General features: G+C 35.3%; 9 protein-coding genes and 1 non-coding gene across 13 annotated transcripts; 7 read left to right on the top strand and 3 right to left on the bottom strand.

Annotated features, from left to right (window-relative positions):
- The first annotated feature begins 354 nt into the window (after nucleotides 1–354).
- On the top strand, nucleotides 355–2,992 carry AT3G55960 (Haloacid dehalogenase-like hydrolase (HAD) superfamily protein). The gene is made up of 6 exons (NM_115454.3): nucleotides 355–815; nucleotides 1,609–1,737; nucleotides 1,824–1,944; nucleotides 2,052–2,133; nucleotides 2,234–2,387; nucleotides 2,480–2,992. The coding sequence occupies exons 1-6, from the start codon at nucleotides 519–521 to the stop codon at nucleotides 2,612–2,614; spliced, it is 918 nt and encodes a 305-aa protein (NP_191155.1). The 5' UTR covers nucleotides 355–518; the 3' UTR covers nucleotides 2,615–2,992.
- A 3,728-nt stretch (nucleotides 2,993–6,720) lies between these two features.
- Nucleotides 6,721–9,846, top strand: CCR3 (CRINKLY4 related 3). The gene has a single exon (NM_115453.3). The coding sequence runs from the start codon at nucleotides 7,064–7,066 to the stop codon at nucleotides 9,506–9,508; it is 2,445 nt and encodes an 814-aa protein (NP_191154.1). The 5' UTR covers nucleotides 6,721–7,063; the 3' UTR covers nucleotides 9,509–9,846.
- Nucleotides 9,847–13,002: 3,156 nt separating this feature from the next.
- Nucleotides 13,003–15,782, bottom strand: AT3G55940 (Phosphoinositide-specific phospholipase C family protein). The gene is made up of 9 exons (NM_115452.2): nucleotides 15,325–15,782; nucleotides 15,046–15,242; nucleotides 14,826–14,961; nucleotides 14,514–14,750; nucleotides 14,198–14,439; nucleotides 14,002–14,119; nucleotides 13,767–13,910; nucleotides 13,599–13,685; nucleotides 13,003–13,520 (listed from the first exon to the last, which is right to left on the bottom strand). The coding sequence occupies exons 1-9, from the start codon at nucleotides 15,622–15,624 to the stop codon at nucleotides 13,227–13,229; spliced, it is 1,755 nt and encodes a 584-aa protein (NP_191153.1). The 5' UTR covers nucleotides 15,625–15,782; the 3' UTR covers nucleotides 13,003–13,226.
- A 653-nt stretch (nucleotides 15,783–16,435) lies between these two features.
- Nucleotides 16,436–16,857, top strand: AT3G55935 (pre-mRNA-splicing factor; the record flags this gene model as incomplete). Its single annotated transcript, NM_001339760.1, has 1 exon — nucleotides 16,436–16,857. A coding segment is annotated over exon 1 (411 nt), but the record flags the coding sequence as incomplete, so codon positions are not given.
- A 288-nt stretch (nucleotides 16,858–17,145) lies between these two features.
- Nucleotides 17,146–18,029, top strand: AT3G55930 (pre-mRNA-splicing factor; the record flags this gene model as incomplete). The annotated part of the gene is made up of 1 exon (NM_115451.2): nucleotides 17,146–18,029. The coding sequence occupies exon 1, from the start codon at nucleotides 17,217–17,219 to the stop codon at nucleotides 18,027–18,029; it is 813 nt and encodes a 270-aa protein (NP_191152.2). The 5' UTR covers nucleotides 17,146–17,216.
- A 228-nt stretch (nucleotides 18,030–18,257) lies between these two features.
- On the top strand, nucleotides 18,258–19,968 carry AT3G55920 (Cyclophilin-like peptidyl-prolyl cis-trans isomerase family protein). The gene is made up of 8 exons (NM_115450.4): nucleotides 18,258–18,442; nucleotides 18,534–18,599; nucleotides 18,674–18,743; nucleotides 19,010–19,057; nucleotides 19,156–19,179; nucleotides 19,299–19,481; nucleotides 19,571–19,646; nucleotides 19,744–19,968. Exons 1-8 carry the CDS (start codon nucleotides 18,362–18,364, stop codon nucleotides 19,880–19,882), a joined length of 687 nt encoding a protein of 228 aa, NP_567029.1. The 5' UTR covers nucleotides 18,258–18,361; the 3' UTR covers nucleotides 19,883–19,968.
- Nucleotides 19,932–20,735, bottom strand: AT3G55910 (ADP-ribosylation factor GTPase-activating protein). The gene is made up of 2 exons (NM_115449.3): nucleotides 20,359–20,735; nucleotides 19,932–20,265 (listed from the first exon to the last, which is right to left on the bottom strand). Exons 1-2 carry the CDS (start codon nucleotides 20,509–20,511, stop codon nucleotides 20,137–20,139), a joined length of 282 nt encoding a protein of 93 aa, NP_191150.1. The 5' UTR covers nucleotides 20,512–20,735; the 3' UTR covers nucleotides 19,932–20,136.
- A 22-nt stretch (nucleotides 20,736–20,757) lies between these two features.
- On the top strand, nucleotides 20,758–21,245 carry AT3G55900 (F-box family protein; the record flags this gene model as incomplete). Its single annotated transcript, NM_115448.2, has 1 exon — nucleotides 20,758–21,245. The coding sequence occupies one exon, from the start codon at nucleotides 20,758–20,760 to the stop codon at nucleotides 21,079–21,081; it is 324 nt and encodes a 107-aa protein (NP_191149.1). The 3' UTR covers nucleotides 21,082–21,245.
- On the bottom strand, nucleotides 20,970–22,801 carry AT3G55890 (Yippee family putative zinc-binding protein). Of its 4 annotated transcripts, none has more exons than NM_001339758.1 (6): nucleotides 22,408–22,673; nucleotides 22,075–22,118; nucleotides 21,882–21,990; nucleotides 21,698–21,785; nucleotides 21,223–21,603; nucleotides 20,970–20,992 (listed from the first exon to the last, which is right to left on the bottom strand). In NM_001339758.1, exons 1-4 carry the CDS (start codon nucleotides 22,501–22,503, stop codon nucleotides 21,726–21,728), a joined length of 309 nt encoding a protein of 102 aa, NP_001325434.1. In that variant the 5' UTR covers nucleotides 22,504–22,673; the 3' UTR covers nucleotides 20,970–20,992; nucleotides 21,223–21,603; nucleotides 21,698–21,725. The 4 variants fall into 4 exon arrangements, with proteins under 4 accessions (NP_001325434.1, NP_001325433.1, NP_001325435.1 ...); NM_001339759.1 differs by having other exon boundaries at nucleotides 21,730–21,785; NM_001339757.1 differs by having other exon boundaries at nucleotides 20,970–21,603; nucleotides 22,408–22,801.
- Nucleotides 22,802–22,803: 2 nt separating this feature from the next.
- Nucleotides 22,804–22,907, top strand: U5.1*. The gene has a single exon (NR_141467.1). It is a non-coding gene; the product is annotated as an other RNA (small nuclear RNA).
- Nucleotides 22,908–23,845: the final 938 nt, after the last annotated feature.

The raw sequence follows: 23,845 nt of genomic DNA, 5'->3' as shown, positions 1-23,845 counted from the left end.
AAATAAATCATACTAACAAAATCGTCTTAACCCCACATTTTCCTAATTCTTTTTGGCATCATCTAGTTGGCAGCCTTTGAACATTCATTTACTTTTCTTTACCCAAAAATAATAATATCATTCCTTAAATCTTATTTCAATAACATACAACTAAAATAAAAATATTCCAAAATACAACAAGTGGAGCGCGTGAGGATCAAAATTCATAAATGTCATTCTCAAAAAGAGACTTCATCGAACCATCGCCACCATAGCTTCTTCCTTTCTTCACAATAACACCTCTCTCTCTCTCTCTCTCTCTCTCTCTCTCTCTCTCTCTCTCTCTCTCTCTCTCTCTCTCTCTCTCTCTCTCTCTCTCTCTCTCTCTCTCTCTCTCTAATTCATTTTAAATTACAAATTTATTCATTTTTGATTGCTTTCTTTTTCTTCCTCAAGTCTCTTCTTCTTCTTCTTCTTCTAAATCTCACCTTTTTTCAGATTCTGAAAATTTTGGTTTCATTCTTCTCCGAGACTCTCTTATGGCCGAGTTGACTCAGGCCGATGTTGTATACTCTCCTCGTTCGTTTCAAGTGTGGAAGACTTTGGTGAACTGGCTCGCTTTTTTCTATCAGATCTTTCTTCAGATCCTTCGTGCCGTTGGTTATCATCCTCTTCTCTCTTCTTCTGCTAAAGCCTCCGCTGATGGTTTTAAACCTTTGCCGGCTATTGAGTTGCTTGATAGGGCTTCCGAATCTCCCACCACCGTTGAAATCGCAGCCACGACGACTTCTGATTCCTGCAGCGATGGTGCACGCAGCCGTTTTCAGAGGCTTAAGGTATGTGTTGAATCAGTCAAAGTCTTTTTGGAATTAGTTTGATTTTGAAAAGAAAATTGCTGCTTGAAGATATTTGCTCTGTGGAACTTAGAATCTGTGAAGGAAGTCTGATTAGGGAGGAACAAGACTCGAAATAGATGAAATTTGTTTGCTTTCTAACATCTGCATAGACAATTCTACACATATATTACTATCCTGTGGTAGAATTCTACTGCTCAAGCTTATAATTCTTAACCAAAACAAGTGTTTTTAATCAATAGGAAAGTGGACTTGAAATTCGAGTTTGATCTAGTTATCTGGTAGTCAGGTCTCTAGTTAAGCTCACAAGGTGATCATTAACGTAGCAGTTGTTGTTGATGGAACTACTTTTATTGATGAGTTTATTGCTTTTCCCATTGTGACATTCTTATAATCATGCATGATAAGCAATGCTAGGTGTTACTGAAAGTAGCGTATATGGGTTTGGGAATGAGAATTCTTTGATTTATAGCCTTTTGAATATCGTGTATCTTCCTGATTGTTACTCGTCTTATAGCTTACGTATGTTTGACTTGTGAAACATTGTTTTGACTGTATCCTCATATATCACTGACGTCGCAAGCCTTGTTTTATTAGATTAAGGAGCCTTTGATTCTTAATTTGGTTCATTGTCTAGCAAACTAATTTGTAACTTAGTGACCTTACTGAGTCTCAGGAGTATCCTGCAGATTTATGGTGTCTGGAGTCAATTAGAATAGTCTAGTAGCTATTGGTAGTTTTAAGAGTAGTCTGAGAACTGAAGATGTGTTTGCAGGTAGTTCTAGACTTGGATGAGACGTTAGTTTGTGCATATGAGACGTCGAGTTTACCCGCTGCTTTACGCAATCAAGCAATTGAAGCCGGATTAAAGTGGTTTGAGCTGGAGTGCTTATCAACAGACAAGGTTTCTTTCAGAACATGCTCTTCTCAAGTTAATTCACTCTTTGTTGATTTTCTGTATCATGACATAAGTCACTCTTTTTTATTAAGGAATATGATGGGAAGCCTAAGATCAATTATGTCACGGTGTTTGAGCGTCCTGGATTGCACGAGTTCCTAGAGCAACTCAGCGAGTTTGCAGATCTTATTCTGTTTACAGCTGGTCTTGAAGGTCTCTTGATTTACTTATTAGTGTTATTATGTTCTATTTTCAAATTAATGCTCAACTACATAACCACAACTTCCTAACCATTGACAATTCATGCTTCATGTCTGCAGGATATGCGAGGCCGCTTGTGGATAGGATAGATACCAGGAAAGTGCTCACCAACCGACTTTATCGACCCTCAACAGTCAGCACGTAAGTTATCCTGAATTGGGTTGCTCTGTTTTAGTTTTTAAGAAACTAGTTTGTGGTAAGGTTACTGAGATCTTATAAATTGTGTGTGGTTCCTAATCAGGCAATACCGAGATCACGTGAAGGATCTGTTAAGCACATCAAAGAATATGTGTAGGACAGTAATTGTTGACAACAATCCTTTCAGCTTTTTGTTGCAACCATCAAATGGAATTCCATGTATTGCATTTTCCGCAGGGCAGCCAAATGATACTCAGGTCTCTATTAGTTGTTACTCTTCTCATACAATTTTCAACCCTTAAGATTATTATTAACTCTTGGAATCTAATCGGATTATCAAACTTTGAAGCTCTTGGATGTTATTCTACCGCTTCTGAAGCAACTGTCAGAGGAAGACGATGTACGACCGACACTTTATGATCGGTTCCGCATGCCTGAATGGTTTGAGAAGCAAGGCATACCACCTTCGTGCTGGAAGCCTTAACCGGTTAAGCGGAACGTAACCGAATTATCAGAGGTCTCTGGTCCACACAAAAAGGGCAAAGGACTTGTTTGGTACAGTAGTTTCAGCAATGAAAGCCACAGGAGAAGGAAGGCACCATTCGTATTGTTTATAATCTATGGTAGATTCCTTTTAAACGATAAACTCTTCACACATTCTTGATTTCAAGTAAATTCTGTAGCTTTCTCTGTAATTTTTGTTAATGATCAAGCATTCTTTTCCTTTTCTGGTTGGTTCGGTTTGGATAATACCGAGTTATGGATTCAACCGAAGTAGAAACTGGGTCTGCTGGTATGATAATAAGCAAAAATTTACTTACTATACATGATATGAGACAAATTTACATTCCTAACATTTAGAACATGAAAAGTCAATGATAATTACTTGTTACTAATTGAATAAATCTCCGTATATACAAGTATATAATTACTAACTTAATTAGCTAAACAGAATGAATATGTTTAACAACTAAACAGAATGCTTAACCAATAACCTAGTCTAATAGATATTTCACATCCAGATTTTAAGATAAGTGACATACTATAGAATATAACATTCTTTTTGAAGAGGATCCAGCAAAAAGTATCTGTATTAGACTGAAATTCTGAATTGGGTTGAAAGTTATGTCAGGATCCAGCAAAAAGTGTTTGAGAAAGATTGGCAATGTTCCTAATCTTAGCTCGCAGACACTATTACTATCTCCTTCCCTAGACAATACTCTTTTAATACATTGTTTACAGGTCAAAAGAGTTCGTGAGGTACATTACAAGACCTGTCATGTTCCTATTTCTGATAATTAAATGTACTTTTGCAACTAATCTTTAATTTTATGGTCGGCCCTTCTCATGTTTGTTGTTAATAATAAGTGGATCGTTGTGAGCTGTGCTTATGACTTCGAAGGCTTCTCTTTTTGCACATCTAAATTAAGTCTAACTACTCCCATGAAATTTACTTTTTTCGGCTCATTTTATTTGCTAGTTACTTTATTTGTTTTATACTATATTTTTCTCAATTTCAGCTGGAAACCAATATCAAGAACAAAGACGCGTGATGGAAGTTCGTAAATTGCATTGAGAGATTGGAGACACATACATTACTTTCACAGAATTCCTCTTGAAAAAAATCAGATATTTTTCATGTTAAAGAAATCTATTTATTTGAGTTGATTAATTAGTAGGTCAGATTTGATGAGTTTTAGTATATGTGTCGAATTAATTTCGTATGCATGCATGCATTTACTCATCTATCTATTAATTCAAGATTTTAGAACTAGTCTTGCATGCATTTTAGTTATTTGAAAAATAATAATGCAGAACTCACAGTTTAAAGTTTGAACAGTACGAAATTCATTAGATAAATTAGCTTTAGAAAAGGGAAGTACTACGTGGTTATTGTCATGAAAAAAACAGTATAAACGGTTTGACAATTTAGTTCTCTACCTAATATATTGTTGTACGGTTTGACATTATTTGTCGCATATGTCACTTTTTGGAATTGAACTACTGCAACGAATACCAGCACGCTTAATTTTTTTTTTTTTTTTTTTTTTTGTCAAATCAGCACGCTTAACTATAGATAAGAAATTTTTATGAAAACTGCAGCCTATGTATAGATCACTCAGGGACTCAGATATACATATTTTTAGAAATCAGTTTACCAATGTATAAATAAATAAACCGTTTTTGATTAATTGATTCTTCACCTCCGGGTTTTGGCAAAAAAGTATTCTATAACAAAATATGAAAGACTTATCTACAATAGATCATATATATCGAAAATTGAGTAAAAAGTACTAATGAATAACAAATTTATGGTGGTTTAGTAGTTGAAAATTTCACTAGAGTTGGAGAACATGATATGTATTGTCTCATTATGATTTCAATCTAGGTTGATTACTAGAAATTTAAAGATTGATATGAGTTTTGGTTCGACATTTTCTTGTATATAATTCAAAAAATACTAAAACGTTTACATTTTTTTTTATTCTTTTTCATGATGTATTACAACACTATGTACATGGTACGTGGTCTAAGAGCTGGACCATGAAGTCTTCTTTCCATTGATATCTTGCGTTCTGAGAATCTAAAACAAACAAAAAAGCTTTATTTTTTACCCTCCAAAAATACTTATTGACGCATTACATATGTTTAATTTAGACTTGGTCAATTTGGTCCCTGGATTGTTAGATTACATCATTAGAACACTGATTTTATTATAGTTGACCTAGCAAACAATCGACTTGAATTTTCCCAAATGATTGTTCTAAGTTTCTAATACCATTTTTTTTATAGTATCATATTGCCACTAAATCACAATTTTTTTTATCATTTATACATTAAACAACAACAAGAAAAAGATATTCGAGGACGTGAAGTTCATGCAAATGTGTGTGTGTAGTAGTAGATATGTTCCCATGATTTTCAATATATAATTTATCAGTACATGCATGTAGACACATTAATATAGATATCGGAAATTCAATTTATACTAAATTTGAGTAAATAAATATCAAAACAAAGGGGATAGATGATATATTAATTAATTAATATAAAGGTGAGGGGATACAATGTTTCAAAACTTATTATGATGAAGAAAAAGGTGAAAAAAGATGTGTGCATAAGATTCAGAGAAGGTTTCTCCCAAGTCTCCGTCTCCATCTAAGTCTGGTCTCAGCTTTGACTTCAAATTCTTTCATATAATTTGAATAATACTGAGGGAAAGATGTCACTAATTTATTTTGAACAAGTTAATAGCAATATTGAAGCGCACCATGCATAGCTATTGAATTTTAGCTCAATACTACAAATCAACGAGATCACGCTATTGAAAGAATTCGGTAGAAGTTATTCTTTGGTCAAATATAGGCAGCCATGAGCCATTGAATAGTTTTTGCTTTACAATTTTACTGTCGTTTTCAGTTTATCATTTCCTCTCTCACTTTTCGTCAATCAATTTTCTTTATTACAAATCCCTAGTAAGATTCTAAGAAAGTACGTGCGCGTTAGTAGAATCCAGGAATCATTCCTTTCCTTCATTTCTCCAAAAAAAACCTTTTTTTGGCATTCTCATATTTTATAATATTCTCTCTCTTCCTAAAAATTTGATGTTTTAATTTTTTCTGTTCCACAAAAATTGATGATTATTATTTATATTGTTGACCAATAAAAAAAAAGAGATATAATTAATATTATTAAAATAACAAAACAATAATATTAAAATATAAAATTGTTTTTCTTAATTTGTGTAAAAATTTCATAACATCAAATTTGGTGGAATAAAAGAAATAGTTTTTTTCATTTATCGTATTCAAACTATACTAAGTTGTATATTTGGAGACATCTATAGCTAGCGGGCTAAGTTTTTGATGGATCAACATAGTGTATGCAATTTATGCAAATATACTTTTGGTTTTAGGGTAATATTTTTTTTCATTAATGATCCATCTAACCTTTTTTTTTTTAAAGAAAATTGATCTATCTAACTTTTACCATAATATTTCATTGATCTTATTGACAAACAAAATATATATAATTTTGACTTTAAAATGATTATTCTAACTTTCTGTAAAAAAAATTAAGGACAGTTTTTTTTTTGACAATCACAATTAATATTGAAAATTAAGATTGACAGGTTTTGAATGAAGGTCTAGGTGAAAAAAATAAATTATATTGAAAATTCTAGTACTCTAGATATGCATAGTTTAGTCAAACACAGAAATTGGAAAGTTCAACAAACAGAAATTCACAGTTTAATAACTTCACAGAACAGGAAAAAAAACATTTTTGGAAACATAGACCTTATAGTTTGAATTATATAAGAAATATGTATACTATACTGTTTGCATGACAATTTAATATTCTTTATATTATTCACACTACTTTCTTAGCATATGAGCGGTTGTTGCATGACTAATATAAATCACCACATTATTTATATACACACATATACAACGTAGTAGTTGTGGTGTATTTAAATATTGAAACGGCCCAAATAATTCATATCAAATTTTCTTTGAGAATCTTTAAAAGGTGGTAGTAAAGAAAATTTGTTATGTAAAAATATATCTTAATTAATTACCAATTAACACTCTTGTTATATTTACATAAAGATACTGAATTTCCTTTTTGAAATTCAAATAATTACTCTGTTTTAGAAGATTTAACATTTAGATTAATGCTGTAATAAATAAATAAATCAAAATCAAAGACAAAAAAACGTGACTCTAACATATTAAAAACGCATTTCTTAAGCAAATTCTGACTAATTTCTAATTACTGTCTTGTCTCTAATAAATCTCACGAACGTCTTCTTCTTCTTTCTTCTTCTTCTCTCGTTACTTCTAACACAAGAGTCTTGTTATTGAGTTCTGAAAATGAACCAATCCGACTTAGAATCGACGACGAAGACGCCAGTCAACTTCAACCTCTGTAGATGAAGAGGTTTATCAACTCAACCGTGACGTTTTCCGTCACCGTCACCATCGCCGTTATCATCTTCTTCCTCTTGTCTCCCGTCACCTCCTTAGGTTCAGGCTCAACTTACGCAGTCGTATACGGCTCCGACACCGTCTGCGCATTGATCTCCGGTCAACCCACACAACGTATCCTCTGTTACGACACGCGTCTTAATATCAACGTCACTCTAAACCCCGGCGTCTCATTCTCCTCAATAGCCGCCGGAGATAATTTCCTCTGCGGTATACGCTCCGGTGGTTACAGCCTTCTCTGTTGGGATAACATCGGAAGCTACTCTCCAAACCGGAAACGAATCTACCAAAACGACAACGTTTTACTCGAGACTCTCTCCGTCGGGGATAAACAAATCTGCGCAACCGTTAACGGTACAAATTCCTTAAAATGCTGGAGAGGTTCCGTTTCCGATCAATCAAAACCTCCGAACGAGAGATTCCGATCAATTTCATCCGGCGTTGGTTTCTCCTGCGGCGTTTCGATTCGAAATAACCGAATCCTTTGCTGGGGAACCGATCCGGTTAAATCGAATCAGATCCAAACCGGATTCGGAAACACGCCGATGGTGACCATCTCCGCAGGTAAATCACACGCTTGTGGATTAAACACTACTGGGAATTTGATTTGCATCGGAAACAACGATTCTGGTCAGCTCAATGTTATTGCTCCAGATCAACCTAACCTTTACTCATCATCTCTCTCTCTCGGATCAAATTTCACCTGCGCGATGCGAATCTCGAATAATTCTGTGGTTTGTTGGGGCGGAGGAGCAGAGAGATTCAACAATGTCACGGATTCGATCTCTTTCGAATCGATTTCCTCGGGTCCGGGTCTAATTTGCGGGTTGATTTCAAGTAATCTCTCAATCATGTGTTGGAATCCTACAAATTTCTCCAGAATCTTCCTCCCTTTCCCAGAAGTTTTACCAGGTCCTTGCGTTGAATCATCATCATCCTCTCTTTGCTCTTGTGGTGTTTATCCACAATCTGATAAGCTCTGTTCTGGTACTGGCTCGATTTGTAAATCATGTCCGATTCAATTTCCAGCGAGTCCTCCGAGTCAATTTCCTCTTCCACCACCACCACCACCACCACCGCCATCACCGTCAACTTCATCTCCACCGTCGAAAGCTTTAACAAGAGGATTATTAGCGTTTGCGATCGTTGGATCAGTTGGAGCATTTGCAGGGATCTGTAGTGTGGTTTACTGTTTATGGACTGGAGTTTGCTTGGGGAAGAAGAAAGTTCATAACTCGGTTCAACCGACGATAACTCGCGGTGGTTCTAATAGCCGGTCTAACAGTTCGAATAGCCGGTCGTTATCTATAAGACGTCAAGGATCGAGAATGCTATCAATGAGGAGGCAGAGAAGTGGAACATCGTCGATGAAGCACGCCGATAAAGCGGAAGAGTTTTCGTTCTCCGAGCTTGCTTCGGCTACCGGAAACTTCTCTCTAGAGAACAAAATCGGTTCGGGGAGCTTTGGTGTTGTTTACAGAGGTAAACTCAATGACGGGAGAGAAGTAGCGATCAAACGCGGGGAAGTAAACGCGAAGATGAAGAAGTTTCAAGAGAAAGAAACCGCGTTTGATTCGGAAATCGCGTTTTTATCGAGGCTTCATCATAAGCATTTGGTGAGACTAGTTGGTTACTGCGAAGAAAGAGAAGAGAAGCTTCTCGTTTACGATTACATGAAGAATGGTGCGCTTTACGATCATCTACACGACAAGAACAACGTCGAAAAACATAGTAGCTTGATCAATTCTTGGAAAATGCGGATCAAAATCGCGTTAGATGCGGCTAGAGGAATCGAGTATCTACATAACTACGCAGTGCCACCGATTATTCATAGAGATATTAAGTCGTCTAACATCTTGCTTGACTCTAATTGGGTCGCTAGAGTTTCGGATTTCGGGTTATCATTAATGGGTCCGGTGCTAGGGAAAGATCATAATCCTTATCAACGTCCAACGAAAGCTGCGGGGACGGTCGGATATATTGATCCAGAGTATTATAGTCTTAATGTTTTAACGGATAAGAGCGATGTGTATGGACTAGGAGTGGTGTTGTTAGAATTGTTGACCGGGAAAAGAGCGATATTTAGGAACAATGGTGATGTGGAGGAGGAGGAAGGGTGTGTTCCGGTGCATTTGGTGGATTACTCGGTTCCGGCGATAACGGCTGATGAGTTGAGTACAATTTTGGATCCGAGAGTTGGATCACCGGAGCTAGGTGAAGGAGATGCGGTGGAGCTGGTGGCTTATACGGCTATGCATTGTGTGAATGCGGAAGGGAGAAACAGGCCGACAATGACGGATATAGTAGGGAATTTGGAGAGAGCATTGGATTTGTGTGGGGATAGTCATGGGAGTATCTCTAGTGGCATTTGTTCTATTGTCTCTGATTGAGAGATTAAATTCAAACAAATTGAGTCTCTTCTCTTTTTATTTTTACATAGGAATTTTTTTTGAAGATTTAATTGTTCTCTTAAATATTTCTGCTTTTTTAGATGGTTTGTTTTTTCTTTGTTTCATTTGTATTTTGTAAATAGTTTAGCGTAGCTGCGTAGGAGAAGTTGAATATTCAATAGTCGTGGTCTAACCTTTTTTGGTTGGGAAATGTATAATTTGGACAGCGGAGAGCGAATGATTAAAGTTGGAATTTTTGGTTTATTGTTTTGTATGAGAATTATGATGTCGTTCTTTTGGTCAAAACGTATTCTTTAATTTATGTGTAGATAATAATGGCTCTGTCGTGGATTTTTGTATTAGGAAAAGTTTTAATAAAAATCCAAACTAATTTTAATTTAGACGTTTAATATCTAATATTTTTTTATTAGAATAAAAATACTTTATCTAATTATTTATAATTATAAAATACCTCATATATATATATATTATTGGTAGAATCAAATTCGGCCGTTAACGGACGTAACGTAAATAGTTAACGGTGTTAAATTTTAACCCCTCCATAGTACAGAGATATATTTAATTTATTTCCTGAAATGAAGATAAAATCGATGTGGTCTGTTGGTAAAATGCTGAATTCACTATCAGCAAGATCTAGGTTCGAGACTGCCCAGAATCTTTAAATATTAAATTTTTGTTTTTTTTTTCTTTTTCGCCCTAGCGCCGCCGTCGACCACCATCCCGGAGATGATAGCACAATTGGAGGATTAATTTGGTCACAATTATAAAATCCCTACTCTCTTGAGGGTGGGGGTTCTTCTTCATCCTCTTTTGCGATTGGGGATGAGAGCTTTAGGGTTTATTGTAAAGATTAGGTGAATGAAAAGATGATTGGATATACGAGAGCTATAATTAAATGATATTGGTGTAACAATATGTGGTGATTGGAGATCGATCTAGGAGCAGAAGAGTCTAAAAACCTTGAAATTTCGGAATTGGAGGCTCTTGTTCATGGGTTAGATGAAGGTATCATCTCTCTGGGAAGTGGTCGCGGCGGGGAAGGAAAGAATAAGAAAAAAAAATTAAAAAAACCTTATCTAGATTCGAACCCGAGTGTTGCAGGTAGAATTAAACACAATTAACCACTGGACCACAACGATATCATCTTATATGATATAAAACAGCTTGTATATATCCGTATGGTTAAAATTTAACGACGTTAAATGATTATGTAACGCTCGTCAACGGCCGTTATATCTCGGGTTTGATTTCACCAATAGTTTATATATGAAATATTTTATAACCACAAATAATTAAATAAGATATTTTTATTTTAATTTAAAAGTATTAGGTATTAAGCGTCCAAATTAAAATTAGTTTGAGTTTTTTTAAGGATTTTTTCCTTTTTTAATTATATTCTCTCATTTTGTGTGATTCGAATGAAGTATAGATGTAATCTAGTCAAACTGCCGTCGTCCATGTGTTGTTATTTTGTTGGAAATTTCGACGCCAGAGCTTTAAAGTTGAAAGCATGTATTTTCCTAGTGTAAATGATGATGTAGTATTGAGTATACTTTATCTCCGGTTATTGGATTGATTATCTATGGTTATTGATTAACCTTATATCGGTTCAATGTTTACATTTAATCTTAAGTATATAAGCTAATGTATGATTACATTTCTAATTTGAGCTATGTACAACACTTATTTACACAAATAAAGTTTGTTAGATTGCCGTTGTAAACTCTCTCTTCTTCGATTCATCATCTCCTATATAGGAGTTCATTATGTAGTATAATTTAATATATTTTTTCAAAAATAACAATATATATAATTTAATACTCTATTTATTTTAAGAAAGTATAAATCTTTTTGGAATAATCTGTTACAATTACTTAATTACCATAAAAACCAGATTTTATTTCATTTACATAAATATTTCATTTTTTTTTTATTAATTCAGTTTATTTAAAAAAAGACTTAAAAAGATCCGATTGTAGAATTTCAGATCAATTTCTTCGATTCAAGACAAAGATTATAACTAAGAAGATACATTTTTTTGGTTATCAATGAATTTATCATTAATGGAACATCTAAAAGGACATCATTAATGGAACATCTAATGTTATCTTTTGGCTAATCTCAACCCGGTTCACTGCTTTCAGATCCGCTATTGATTGGAAGGCCTCCCGTGAATAAGGAAGTCCACATCCATACACAGAAGGTGGTGCCTCAGGGAGAGCTAACAAGACATTGTTATCTTTTTTTTGTATCCAATTGGACAAGGGCTGACTCAAAATATTTGGAGAAATCTTTGGCAACCACCATCAAGTTAGTAGGATCATTATTCCTTATTCCCCAGAGATAGATGTCCTGGAACATCATCTTAACCTTCGAACGACAAAAAACTGAAATGGATATCAAACAGAGATCGATCAAAATGAGCATAATATCTCACTAGTTAATCTATCGAATCTAACAAAGATTTATTTATTTTCTGGTAAATAAATGAGAAACATCACTCAAGAGAAATTACAGAACCAGATTTATATTTTCCATGATTAATAAAGAAAAAAAGAAAAATTATTTAACATGTCTTAATGATTTTGATGCCGACCAAGTCAAATTCGCTTATGGTCTGGTCCTCTGTAGAGTAGGCGAAAATTGATACTAGTAAATTTGATATTAGTAACTATGGAATAAGAATGGCAAAATAACCCACAATCGATTATAGTAAATGACATAACTAAGAAGATACATTTTTTGGTTATCAATTAATTTATCATCAATAGAACATTTAAAGGGACATCATTAATGGAACATCTAATGTTATCTTTTGGCTTATCCCAATGTGTGGATGTTGTATGCATTAGAAAATGTTGTAGAAGATCTTGAAATAGAGAGATTCATGAGTTGAGAAATGAAGTTTATCAACTACTTTGCCATTTTTGAATGAGAATTGTAAAAGCTTTACCCATTGAAGTTTTTCCCCTCAATTTTTGCTATAAATATGATTTGTATGTATGTGGTTATCAAAAAGGTGCCATTTGACTCAACTAAACCTAAAACAATTGACCAAAGTATTTGACTTTTCATTTGTTTTTTTTTTGACAACCAACTAATTGACTTTTCATTTGAAATAAAAGAGTTGTTAAAAATGATTAAAAAACACAACAAAAGTAAATTGATTGCAAACCAGATTGTATACTTCTTAGTTATGTCAAAACAATTTCTTAGTTATGTCAAGACAATAACATAACTAAAAAGATACATTTTTTGGTTATCAATAAATTCATCATCAATGGAACATATAAAGGGACATCATTAATGAAACATCTAACATTGAAAAAAAAAATATGATACGAAATTGGAAAATATATGATACAATGTATAAACTCAATGAATCAATATCAATTAATATGTGTATTTTTTTCACTCCAGTTAACTATTTAATTGATGTCTGATTCAATGATGGTAATACTTGCTTGAGATTTGAGAACAATTCTTGTTGACATAAATAGCAATATAGCATATATATAATTATTTGTTGTTTTCTCCACACAATCTCAGCATTACAAAACCATTTAACCAATAAAGCACATTCTCACAATAACCAAACCCATGAACCGAAATCACAAACTCGGTTCACTTGTATGTACTGGAACCCTGTTTAAAAGTGCTTAAACCAAAGAAAAAAATGGAGCATTTCTTGTAACTGTCACACAAACTCCAACCGCACAAGAAGCTTCACGGATCTACACTTGACACCATCCTGGTTACGGAGAGGAACGGCACGTATTCCTTGCCTCAGCTCCCAAACCGGCAAGCAAATTTGGCCTCCAAAATCGTCTTTCTCAGACATGTCATACTCATGTACCTCGATACGTAGAAGAGCAAGCTCTGGAACTGTTAATGGGAACTCAAAAACCTCGTCCCAAGCTGGTATCCAATTATCCTCTAATGTTTTCGTCTTCTTCATTACTGTATCCGCGGGAACTCCAGCAATCCCGACCTGAGAAATGTTTGAAAACGTTGCATCAGCTTCTACCTCAAAACTAGTAAAACCTCCAAGGTTGCAGCATTTTAATACCCTTGTATAGAAATCAGGTGGAGAATATCGATCAAAGTGCGTATGCGGGAAATCGTAGTACCATCCTTCTCCCATGTATATAGTTACCTAAAAGATGTATAAAGTAATGAAAACATTATAAGTTCATGAGGTTTTTCATATGACCAAAACAGAGAATAGATAACTGACCCTTAGTGTTGTTTTTACAGGTAATGTAGCTTCCGGGTCAAATACAGCGTTGGATTTCAGCAAAAGATCAGGTTTCTTAATGTAGCCACATCCTCCATTGCCTCTAAACATTCCTTGCATTACCCACAATGATCGTCCAAGTCCCTGCACAAGGAAAAGTTCATATCTCCCAAGTCCCTCCATTGAATTCAGTTTGTCTTACAACTATATGTAGCTGTGGATATTAAAAGGAAACCTGCATATTGAAAGCCACCATTTGAGCTCCATGGCTCCAAGCGATCAGAGGGTTATAGTTTGATGAAGTAATTCTAGTTCCTTTCGGATAAACCCGTAGCAAATTCCTCTGAGTGAACCTACATTATTTAGTACTCCATGATCAACAGAGTTTCTAAAGACACTTGGAAACAGAAATTGTTCTTTTCGAAACATACCTCACAATCTGTTTAGCATATTTTTCTGAGGCCTTTTCAAGTTGTTCTTCACTTAAGCTAAGCCGTCTTACTTTATCAGGATCCACCTTCAAACATTCAGTTATTCCGCCTTTCGGTTTCCCAGCCTCGATTGCAATCAGATGCTTATATTCCGGTGGTGCATTCTTCTTAATCTTATCATCACCATCATCATCATCATCGTCATCGTCATCATCATCATCATCATCTCCGTTTGAATCATTCTAAAACAAGGACGAAAGAAAAAACACATGAAAACCGATGAGACTAAATGAAGAAGATGTGTTATTACACAAACCTTGTCAACACTTCTGTCCCTTCGAATAAAGCTTGGAACTTCTCTTCCCCAAACTTCTTTATCACCCAAATCCCTTCCTTTTTTCACCAAATCATCATCTGTTGCTGCCTTATACTCTTTAGGAGGTTTAGTTGAGATCATAATACGCTTTTTCAAAAACGCCGGCGATGGAAACTCCTTCAAACATTCCCCTGAAGGAGGAGTAAACAACATTTCTCCAAATATATCTGTAACCATCTAAACACACAACATCTCTACCATCAATTACTAAAGCCAAAAAGTTGTCACAGAAATGCAAAAGAGTCTACACACCTCAGCAACTTTAGCTTGGAGTTTAGGAGTAAGATGATCTTCAAGAGTAACAACAACTGGATAATCAGATACATCAAAAGCATGTTCTCTAATAGCTCTTAGACATTTTATCAGCTCCACAGGTGATGTAAGAGTCCTGTATTAATCATTAACTTCGATCAGAACAAATAAAAATCGAAACTTTAAGAAAACAGAGACATTACTAATAAGTAATAAATACCTTCCATGAAGAACATCGATACCATCTTCATCAGAGTTAGGCCAAATATCTAATTCAATAACTCTAACACCTTTTTTCAATGCCTCAATGATAGGCAATTCACTGCAATCACTACTTAGTTGATTACCTGTTAAATACGAATTATGTCCTGTATATATGAAATAATGTGATAATGGAGCATCCATATCTTGATGCACCTGCAAAAATATATTCAACGATCAATCTCTCTTTAAATTTATCTTCAGTCTAAATCTAAATTTCAATCTAAAATCGAATTACCTCAAGAGAAGAAAGAGGAGAGTTGGTAACAGCGAAAAGGTATTTGAAGAAAGCATCAAGGTGGAGACCATTACGATGAAGAAGAGAAGAAGAAGCATTGACGATATCTTGAGCTTCTTCTTTCGTGGCTTTGTCTTGTTTCTGAACATCGATTAGGAATCTGAGGAGGAGATCGGTAGTCATGAGACCTTTGTCGGAGTAATTGTCGAAAAGTGTTTTGATCTCAGCAGGAGCTACGGACACAGTGTGTCGGTACCTCCGACGGAAACAGAAACAGACTTTGTATGTTTGCTTCGACATTTGAACAATTCCTCAAGTGTAATTTGATGATTGAAGAAGAAGAAGAAATGATCTCTGCAATGTTTAGGGATTTGTCTTTTTGATCGGACTTGAAATTTTTTAGTTTGTTTTCTCGTTGGCGGTTTGATTGTTAATAGTGACTTTCCATAAAACTTGGGATGTGCAGAAATGAGTTTGCATTACGTGTTATGACACATTTATCCACGTGGATTTTTTCTTTATGTCGGCAGCTTTTTTTTTGTCATTAAGTGTTTTTTACTTCTTTTTAATACTTTTAAATTAATTAACTAGATAAGTTCTTTTTCTTTTTGAAAAGTAGGAATTAATTCGAAGCCTATATTTTAATGTGGAAAAGATATATAAAAATTGTGACAAAAAAAAAAAAGATATACAAAAATAAATGATAAAGAAGTTAAATAACAATAAATATATACTGAATATTTTGTTTGTATAGAAAATAATAATTCGTCAAAATATCACTGAGAGTCAGAGTAGTGTAGTTCACGTCGTTCGCCCATTGGGGTACGGAGATTCGACTTTTGAGCTCTAACTTGTGAACTATAAGCCTCAAAATAAAACATTGAATAGTTTGAGGGCATTCGTTTACATAAAGTCTTAAATTTGGGAAATATCTTTTTCTGTCAATAAGTTTCGACTTTCGAGTAAAAACGTGGTGTGTCGTTTTACGATAAAGGAAAACGGTATAAAGTTTCCTATTCTTGGCTGAATTAGGAATATTGATAGGATCAATAAAAAAAATACCTTTGTGTTTCTTTCTTTCTTCTCACGTTCGTTTCATACTTCCCCTAAATTTGTCTCGTCATGGATAACAGGAAGGAGAGATACTCCAAGAGCATCCGGGGCGATCGTGATGAGAGAGATAGGACTAAGCATCATCATGAGAGGTCTCACGAAGGTAGTAAGAGGAAAGATAGAGAAGAAGAGAATGGGACGGCTAGGGCAACAAACAAGAAATCTAGGTTTGAAGATGTGGCTAGGTTTGAGAATAGGCCGTATACTTGTTCTATTGCATCGGAAACTACTTCTGGTCAAATTATTGTAGCTGTTAAGCGATTTCAGGACTTGGCACATAAACAGACCAAGGGCTTTGTTCTGCGTGTGGATGCACTTGGAAGAGAAATCGATGAACACGGAAATGTGATTAGCGTCACTAAACCGATCAATCATAGTACTTTGATGGTTAATATTAGGGACAATGTCCCACATCGGAAGTTGAGTAAGATCTTAAGTGGTATATATAAGATATGGGTCTCTCCACCTATTGCCAATTGGTTTTAGGTTGGAAGCCCACAGTCTAATATGGTATCAGAGTCCGATCCGCACATACTCAACCCGATCCACATCGGTCCGGCCTAATACTTGGTATATATAAGATATGGGCCTCTCCACCTAAACGTATGAGTTTCAAGGAGAAGCAATCGCATCTGAAAAAAGGCAGAGGATGCTGATATGAATACAAACGTGTCACAAGAGAAGAAGAGCCAATCCCTGATTTTGTAGAGTGGTGGGATGCAAAGATCCTCACCGATGACACCATTAATGAGTTGTCGTGTGATCCAAACATCCTCATCATGGACACCATTACTGAGAACCATCTGAATATGAAAGTTTTTAATTGTCATATTGAGCATCCATTTCCCATAGAGCCACCTGCAGAGGCTGCGTCTCCACCTCCCCAACCTCTTAAAATGACAAAGGAGGAACGGAAGAAACTGCGAACTCTAAGGCGTGTGGCAAAAGAAATGGAGAAACGGGAGATGATTAGTCAAGGAAGGGTTGAACCACAAAAATCAAAGGTGAAAATGAGCAACCTAATGAAGGTTCGTGCGTCTGAAGCAACGCAAAACCCAACCAAGCTTGAAAAAGAGATCCGCACAGAAGCTGCTGAGCGTGAACAAGCTCACATGGATAGGAACGTAGCGAGGAAGCTAACTCCTGCAGAGAAACGTGAGAAGAAAGAAAGGAAGCTTTTTGGTGATCCAACGACAGTTGTTGAGACGATTGTGTCGGTGTACAAGATCAACAAGAAGCTATCGGATCCGAAAACAAGATTCAAAGTGAGGATGAATGCAAAACAGAACATATTAACAGGGTTTAGTGTGATGATGGATGGAATGAGTGTTGTTGTGGTTGAGGGTAAGAGAAAAGCAATAAATAGGTACGAGAAGCTGATGCTGAAGCGTATAAACTGGGAAGAAGCAGAGAAGAAGGAAGATGAAGAAGAGAATGGTGGAAACAAGTGTTGTTTGGTTTGGCAAGGAAGTGTTGAGAAACCGAGTTTTCATAGGTTTCATGTACAAGAGTGCTTGACCAAATCCGATGCCAAGAAAGTTTTCAATGATGCTGGTGTTGCTCACTATTGGGATCTTGCTCTCAATTACTAATGTCTCTGGTACTACTATTCATTAAGTTCTTTTCTTGAGTGATTAAGTTTTTGTCTTGCTCTGACCAAACAATAAAATTCGAAACCTATATTTCAAATTCTGAAAGTTATAATTTATAAATAATGATTCGTTGACAAAGTTGCAAGTAGTCTGCTTATTGGTTAACGTCGAAATGTTTGGGTCTAACATGAAAATTATTGTTTTATAAGTTTTAAGTTGAAAGATTTTGATAATATGAGGGTACCTTTCTAAATTTCTGCTACTCTGTTAAATCTTTGATAGTTTCTGCAGATTCATTGACCCATTTCCCAAATTACAAAGACGAAGGAGTAATGGCAATTACGGCGACTAGATTGGTCTCACTGACTCTCTTATGGATTGTCGTCCTCTTCGTCACACTTGCTCTCATTCAGGTTAATTTGAATTCTGTTTCTAGTTTCTCGATCTGGGTCTGCTACATGGCTTACGTTTGTGGCTTCAATGTTCAATTTTGGCTTCTTGTAGATCAAATTGACTGATGTTGCAGATCCTAGTGTCAATGAGAAGATTCTTGATGCTAAGCTCAATCAGGTGTGCACATAACTCATTGCATTGTCTGGTTTATGATGGTTTTTCTAAATTTGGGGTTTTTTCAAAATTTTGAGGTGGGAGAGGATTTAGAAGGAGTTACACACAAAGTTTACTTTGACATTCAGATCAATGGTTCACCAGCAGGTTTAAAGTTTCCTCCTTTTTTTCTATTTTACTTAAGAGTTTGAATTCAAAAATTCGATTTTTATATGTGAATTTGTTGTTTTGATGCAAATGGATGTTTTGAGGATGTTTCAAATTCCGAAAGTGGCTTGGTTGCTTATTCATATAAGTGGATGCACTGTGTATATGAAAACGTTAGTCTTAGAATTAGTTTGCAACTTCAGAAATCTTCTGCAGCTTATGCAAATAGAGTTTGTAGTAAAGTTTGCATCTTCTTTCATGTACAGGGCGCATTCTCATCGGCCTTTTTGGAAATATAGTTCCTAAAACTGCAGGTAAAGTTTTAAATTTAGATCGACCAAACCTTCACATTGTATTGTCTACTTGTCCTTGAGTTGTTTCTTCCTTACTGAATCCTCAGTTTCTTTCGCAGAGAACTTTCGGTCACTTTGCACGGGTAGCCAAGTAACCTTTGTTTTCCCCTTTAAAACTCTTGTCTCCTGGCGTTTAGTTTTTCTTCTTCTGAGTTCTGAGCCAAGAGACTCTTTTCGTTTGATGTTTATCCTCCCGGTGCAGGAGAGAAAGGAGTTGGAAACATGGGGAAACCTCTTTATTTCAAAGGAAGTAGCTTCCATAGGATCATTCCTGGCTTCATGATTCAGGGTGGAGATTTTACACGAGGCGATGGACGAGGTGGAGAGTCGATATATGGAGATAAATTTGCAGATGAGAACTTTAAACTCAAACACACTGGGCCAGGTATGCGCTAAAGCTTACCTCGTATGGCCAATAAACTCAATACATACTCAACGAAAGGCTTATGGATTGAGTCTGCGAATGGGTTTCAGGATTTTTATCAATGGCAAACTCGGGACCAGACTCCAACGGTTCACAGTTCTTCATCACAACAGTCACCACGAGTTGGTAAGCAGGCGTGATGGTTAATTTTGCTTATCTTCAGTCTTAGTTTCGCTTCTGTTTTCCGACAATGTGATTATGAAATCTTTCTGTTTTGGGAAAGGTTGGACGGACATCACGTTGTGTTTGGGAAGGTATTGTCTGGCATGGAAGTAGTGCGCAAGATCGAAGCCCAGGGACAAGACAGTGGAGTGCCCAAAGCTAATGTTATTATTTTTGCTAGTGGAGAAGTTTCTTTGTAATATCGTCTTCAAGTTTTTTCTTCATCCGAATGAACAAGAGACCAAGATTCACAAAAACAAAGAAAATCAATCAAATTCTTTGAAATTAACATTTCTTATATCAGCCAAACTCAAAAGTTGTTGTCTGAGGCACCTTAATAAGGAGTCAAAGTATAAACACGGATGTTGGCTCTAAGGTTTGGCCCATGTGTTTAGCACCGAAAGAAACTTACAATTTCTAGTCCTTTGTTAATTAGACTGACTTGTTGATGGAATTAATTTTCCCACAAATATATTTTCCTCGGAAATAACTCCCTCAATAAGAGCAGCACATCCTTTCGGCAACTCTCAGTTATGGCTCCGTATTCATAATCATCGTGAAGAAGCCCGTAGGACATAATGACCTGTTAGAAACATCCAACCAAAACTTATGTTTATCGGAACAATTATGTTGAAGTAGAAAAAAAGGCTCAAGATTCACATGTGGTAAAACTTACGTAGTTATTCACCATGTTGACCATTTGTATATTGCTGGCAAGAGGGATGGTTTCAGCATCCGCGGCATGCAATTTCTCCATTACCTCTGTCACTTCCCTACAGATACAATAAACATCTATTGGAGGATGTCTTGTGGTGAGCGCCTTCTTCATTTGTATCCCTGTATTTAAGAAGAGCGTAAGGCACGTGTCCGACCCTACATGAGTGTAGAAATGCCCAGCCGTTCGATCATTTATGGAAAGTCCAACCGTTTGATCCACACTATCTGGATTCTTCTTTTTCTTGTTTTCAGTAATTAATGAAGTACCTAAGTCTCACTTGCTTTACCAAATTGCGGAGAGAAGAAGAGAAAAACCTAAATCTCACTTTACCAAATTGCAGACAAACTGTGTTGTGACATGAAAATAGCGGTGAAGAAGAGCTGCAGGAATCTAAGCGAACTACCACAAGAGCTGCTCTACAAGATTTTAGGGTTATTGCCTACAAGAAATGTTGTCTCTACTTCTCTTATCTCCCACCAAAGGCGTTCACAGTTCCATTGGATGGAAAGGCTGAAATTCAGGTATCCACGTCTGCTTTTAGATAATCGTGTTCCTGATGCTGAGAATGAAGCAGAAAATCTTGTTCCTGGTCCTGAGAAGGAAGCAAGGTTCGTAGGTTTTGTTAACAATGTGATAGCAAACCTTTCAACGAATTTCTTTAATACTTGCTCTAGAGATTGAAGAAGAAGAGCAAATCTCAGGCAATTCTTTGTAAGACTGAACCCGTGTTTGGCTCTACAGCTTAATTCACTGAATTTGCTTTTTCCTACAATTTGTCAACTGCATCTAGATATATAATTCTGAAAGGTTGTTGTCACTAACCATCGAGCTCCACAAAGAAGTTGGCTCATAACTCTGTCTTAAACTGACACCCCCATCATTTCCTTCCCTCTAATAGAGGCATGCAAGACTATCTAATCTCATAGAAAAAAGATAATCAAGGGGGCATTTGCTCTTGCCTCTGCAACAGGATTCGTTAATGATCGCGTATTTATTCATTTTAAAAAAATGAAAATAAAACCCCTAATTATTAAACCGGTCTTCCACTACGCATATTGAAACGAATTAAAATCTAGGCCCAAGAATGTACAAATTTAAAAGAAATCTGAGAGAGAGATAACTAGACAAGGAAAAAGCCTCAATCAAGCATCATCTCCATCACTAACCAAGTCGTTGCTATCATGAGGACCCGAAATCTTGTATCTGTTGCAAAATCAAACAGAAAGAATCAACATTTGAGATCAAACCGAAATTTGTGAAAATTTGTGTTTATGTGGGAACTTGGAAATGTGATTACTTGAAAGAAAAAAATCAAGAAAGGAATCTCACAATTCAAGAACAGATTTTCCTTCCTTATACTTCTGGCTCTTTTCATGTGCAAACTCCTAAAAACCATAAACACAAAAACAAAGTTTAACTCCATGGTCAATCAAACATGTTATTTTGCAACCAAACCAAACTAGTTAGTTTTGTTGTCTTACGTATTTCCAGCCAACGTTTGATCCACAACCAACACAGAAAATGTCAACTACGTTGTGTAGTCCAGTTATCATCATTCTGTCTTCTTTCTCTCCAACAGATACGTTTACACTAAATGGATCATCGAAAAGAAACTATTTATTTTTCCAGAGTTATATAATTATTATAAGTGGTCATGAAATCAGAAAAACTTACACGTTGTTGAAAAGATAAGCTCTTCCGTTCTTGCATTGAAAAGACTGCACAAGTTTAAATGTACCACTACTATAGTCATCACTAAGTATGTAATGATTGGATCAGAAAGAGAAGATCAAAATATACAAACTCTGGATCGACACATGAAGATCTCACTCAAGACCAATATTTATACTCGATATATTAAAAAAACTAGAATTGACATTAAAAATCACATGGTAAATCCTAGAAGGAATCACTGAAAATTCGAAGAAAACGTATAACTAAAATTCTATAATCAGACTTATGACAACAAAAAAATGAGCCAGATCATGGAGATTGAAAAGATCAAACCTTGGACATGATGTCTTGGTCTGTAGAAAGATGGGTCTTACAGAGTTTGCAGATGTAGATGTTCCCTTCCAGATCAACCATAAAAACCCTACCCATCTTTTGATCCAAAAATCTCCTTAATTACGTGAATCGAACAATCAACACAAAATCGAGTCTTTAGTTTATAACGGGAGAAGGAGGAAATTGTGGGGAAAATGATTGGACTTTTGGAGATTTTATCGGTAGCGTATAAAAACTGTAAACTTGATTCGGTCTTATTGGATCTTTGGAGGTTGTGTAATTAGCAAGAAACGTGGATAAATAAATATATGATTGAAAAACGGAATTCTAGTTTGAATCCAACCAAAATTCCAAAAGATATTTTTTTTTTGTTTTTTGTTTTCTCAAATAGTTATATTTTTAAAAATTAAATATATACGAAAACATAATATTTATTTATGACTAACTTGATTAAATCCGACTACTAGTGGATCTCTGTTATTAAGTTTACTAGAATATATCAAGAACACTTATAATAATAAAGAAATATTTTTTAGTATTATGAACTAATTACTACAAAATTTGTAAATCGTAATGCATTTTATTTTATTTCTAATTTAATGTTCATGTTAGAAATAAAGAGAAAAAAAATATATATAAAAGAAATTTAACATTAAAATTTTAAGTGAAAAAGCTCTAGACTGTATCTCGACCGTCTGAATTGTTGAGACAAACACACGCACAAACAAAAAGAAATAGAACAAGAAAATTATCAAAAATCTACGAGTTCATAGCAATAAATGTGACCAAATCCTACGTCTTGGTCAAAATCTTTCCAGCAATCCGTTACAGAACGTTACAATATACGTAGAAATCAAGCTCGTGAACAAGACTAAGAAAGTTTCGAATACACGAAAAAGTGTATTTACACTCTTTTATCTCTAAAATGGCAAAGCCCTTACACCCAACAGTGTGTGATCTCTTTTGTGCAAACTTTCCTTCCTGAATAGTCTTTTCCACTTATCCTTAACCCCAAAAAAAACAGAGAATTGCAATTTCATGGTTTACTCTGAAGAATGGGCTATAGTTTTTTTTATTATTACATAGTGAGCCAGAAAAAACTTGGAAATATAAAAGTAAAATAACAAAGCGATAAAAACCTAATTTGAGAGATTTTTGTAACATTTTTTTTTCCTTTGTTATATCAACAATCACGATGAAGAACTCTCTCCATGCGTTAATGCTTATGCATATGTAACCACATGCACCTGAATTTACAAACTAGTAGTTAAACATGTTAGTATGAACCAACCTTTCCACATTTGTACTTTTTTCGCGCTACATAAACAGATTGTACCATTTTTTACCAAAAAAAAAACCTTTCCACAATTGACGATACATACATATACGAACCTAACATTTTAGGAACGTGGAAAGAAAAAAACAAAATAGATCGAAT

Source organism: Arabidopsis thaliana, chromosome 3 (genome assembly GCF_000001735.4).
Source record: "Arabidopsis thaliana chromosome 3, partial sequence".
Classification (NCBI taxonomy): Eukaryota; Viridiplantae; Streptophyta; class Magnoliopsida; order Brassicales; family Brassicaceae; genus Arabidopsis; species Arabidopsis thaliana.
This window is presented reverse-complemented; position numbering and strand designations above follow the sequence as displayed.

Coding starts and splice junctions, on each gene's coding strand:
- AT3G55960 (NM_115454.3), top strand. CDS start 519: ATGGCCGAGTTGACTCAGGCCGATGTTGTATACTCTCCTCGTTCGTTT. Junction 1,738..1,823: donor AGTGCTTATCAACAGACAAG/GTTTCTTTCAGA, acceptor TTTTTTATTAAG/GAATATGATGGGAAGCCTAA. Junction 2,134..2,233: donor CGACCCTCAACAGTCAGCAC/GTAAGTTATCCT, acceptor GTTCCTAATCAG/GCAATACCGAGATCACGTGA.
- CCR3 (NM_115453.3), top strand. CDS start 7,064: ATGAAGAGGTTTATCAACTCAACCGTGACGTTTTCCGTCACCGTCACC.
- AT3G55940 (NM_115452.2), bottom strand. CDS start 15,624: ATGTCGAAGCAAACATACAAAGTCTGTTTCTGTTTCCGTCGGAGGTAC. Junction 14,120..14,197: donor TATGCTAAACAGATTGTGAG/GTATGTTTCGAA, acceptor TAAATAATGTAG/GTTCACTCAGAGGAATTTGC. Junction 13,521..13,598: donor CACCTGATTTCTATACAAGG/GTATTAAAATGC, acceptor AACATTTCTCAG/GTCGGGATTGCTGGAGTTCC.
- AT3G55920 (NM_115450.4), top strand. CDS start 18,362: ATGGCAATTACGGCGACTAGATTGGTCTCACTGACTCTCTTATGGATT. Junction 18,600..18,673: donor TTGATGCTAAGCTCAATCAG/GTGTGCACATAA, acceptor CAAAATTTTGAG/GTGGGAGAGGATTTAGAAGG. Junction 19,647..19,743: donor ACAACAGTCACCACGAGTTG/GTAAGCAGGCGT, acceptor GTTTTGGGAAAG/GTTGGACGGACATCACGTTG.
- AT3G55910 (NM_115449.3), bottom strand. CDS start 20,511: ATGAAGAAGGCGCTCACCACAAGACATCCTCCAATAGATGTTTATTGT. Junction 20,266..20,358: donor TCAACATGGTGAATAACTAC/GTAAGTTTTACC, acceptor TGTTTCTAACAG/GTCATTATGTCCTACGGGCT.
- AT3G55890 (NM_115447.2), bottom strand. CDS start 22,503: ATGGGTAGGGTTTTTATGGTTGATCTGGAAGGGAACATCTACATCTGC. Junction 22,119..22,407: donor ACCAAGACATCATGTCCAAG/GTTTGATCTTTT, acceptor AAACTTGTGCAG/TCTTTTCAATGCAAGAACGG. Junction 21,991..22,074: donor GCTTATCTTTTCAACAACGT/GTAAGTTTTTCT, acceptor TGATCCATTTAG/TGTAAACGTATCTGTTGGAG.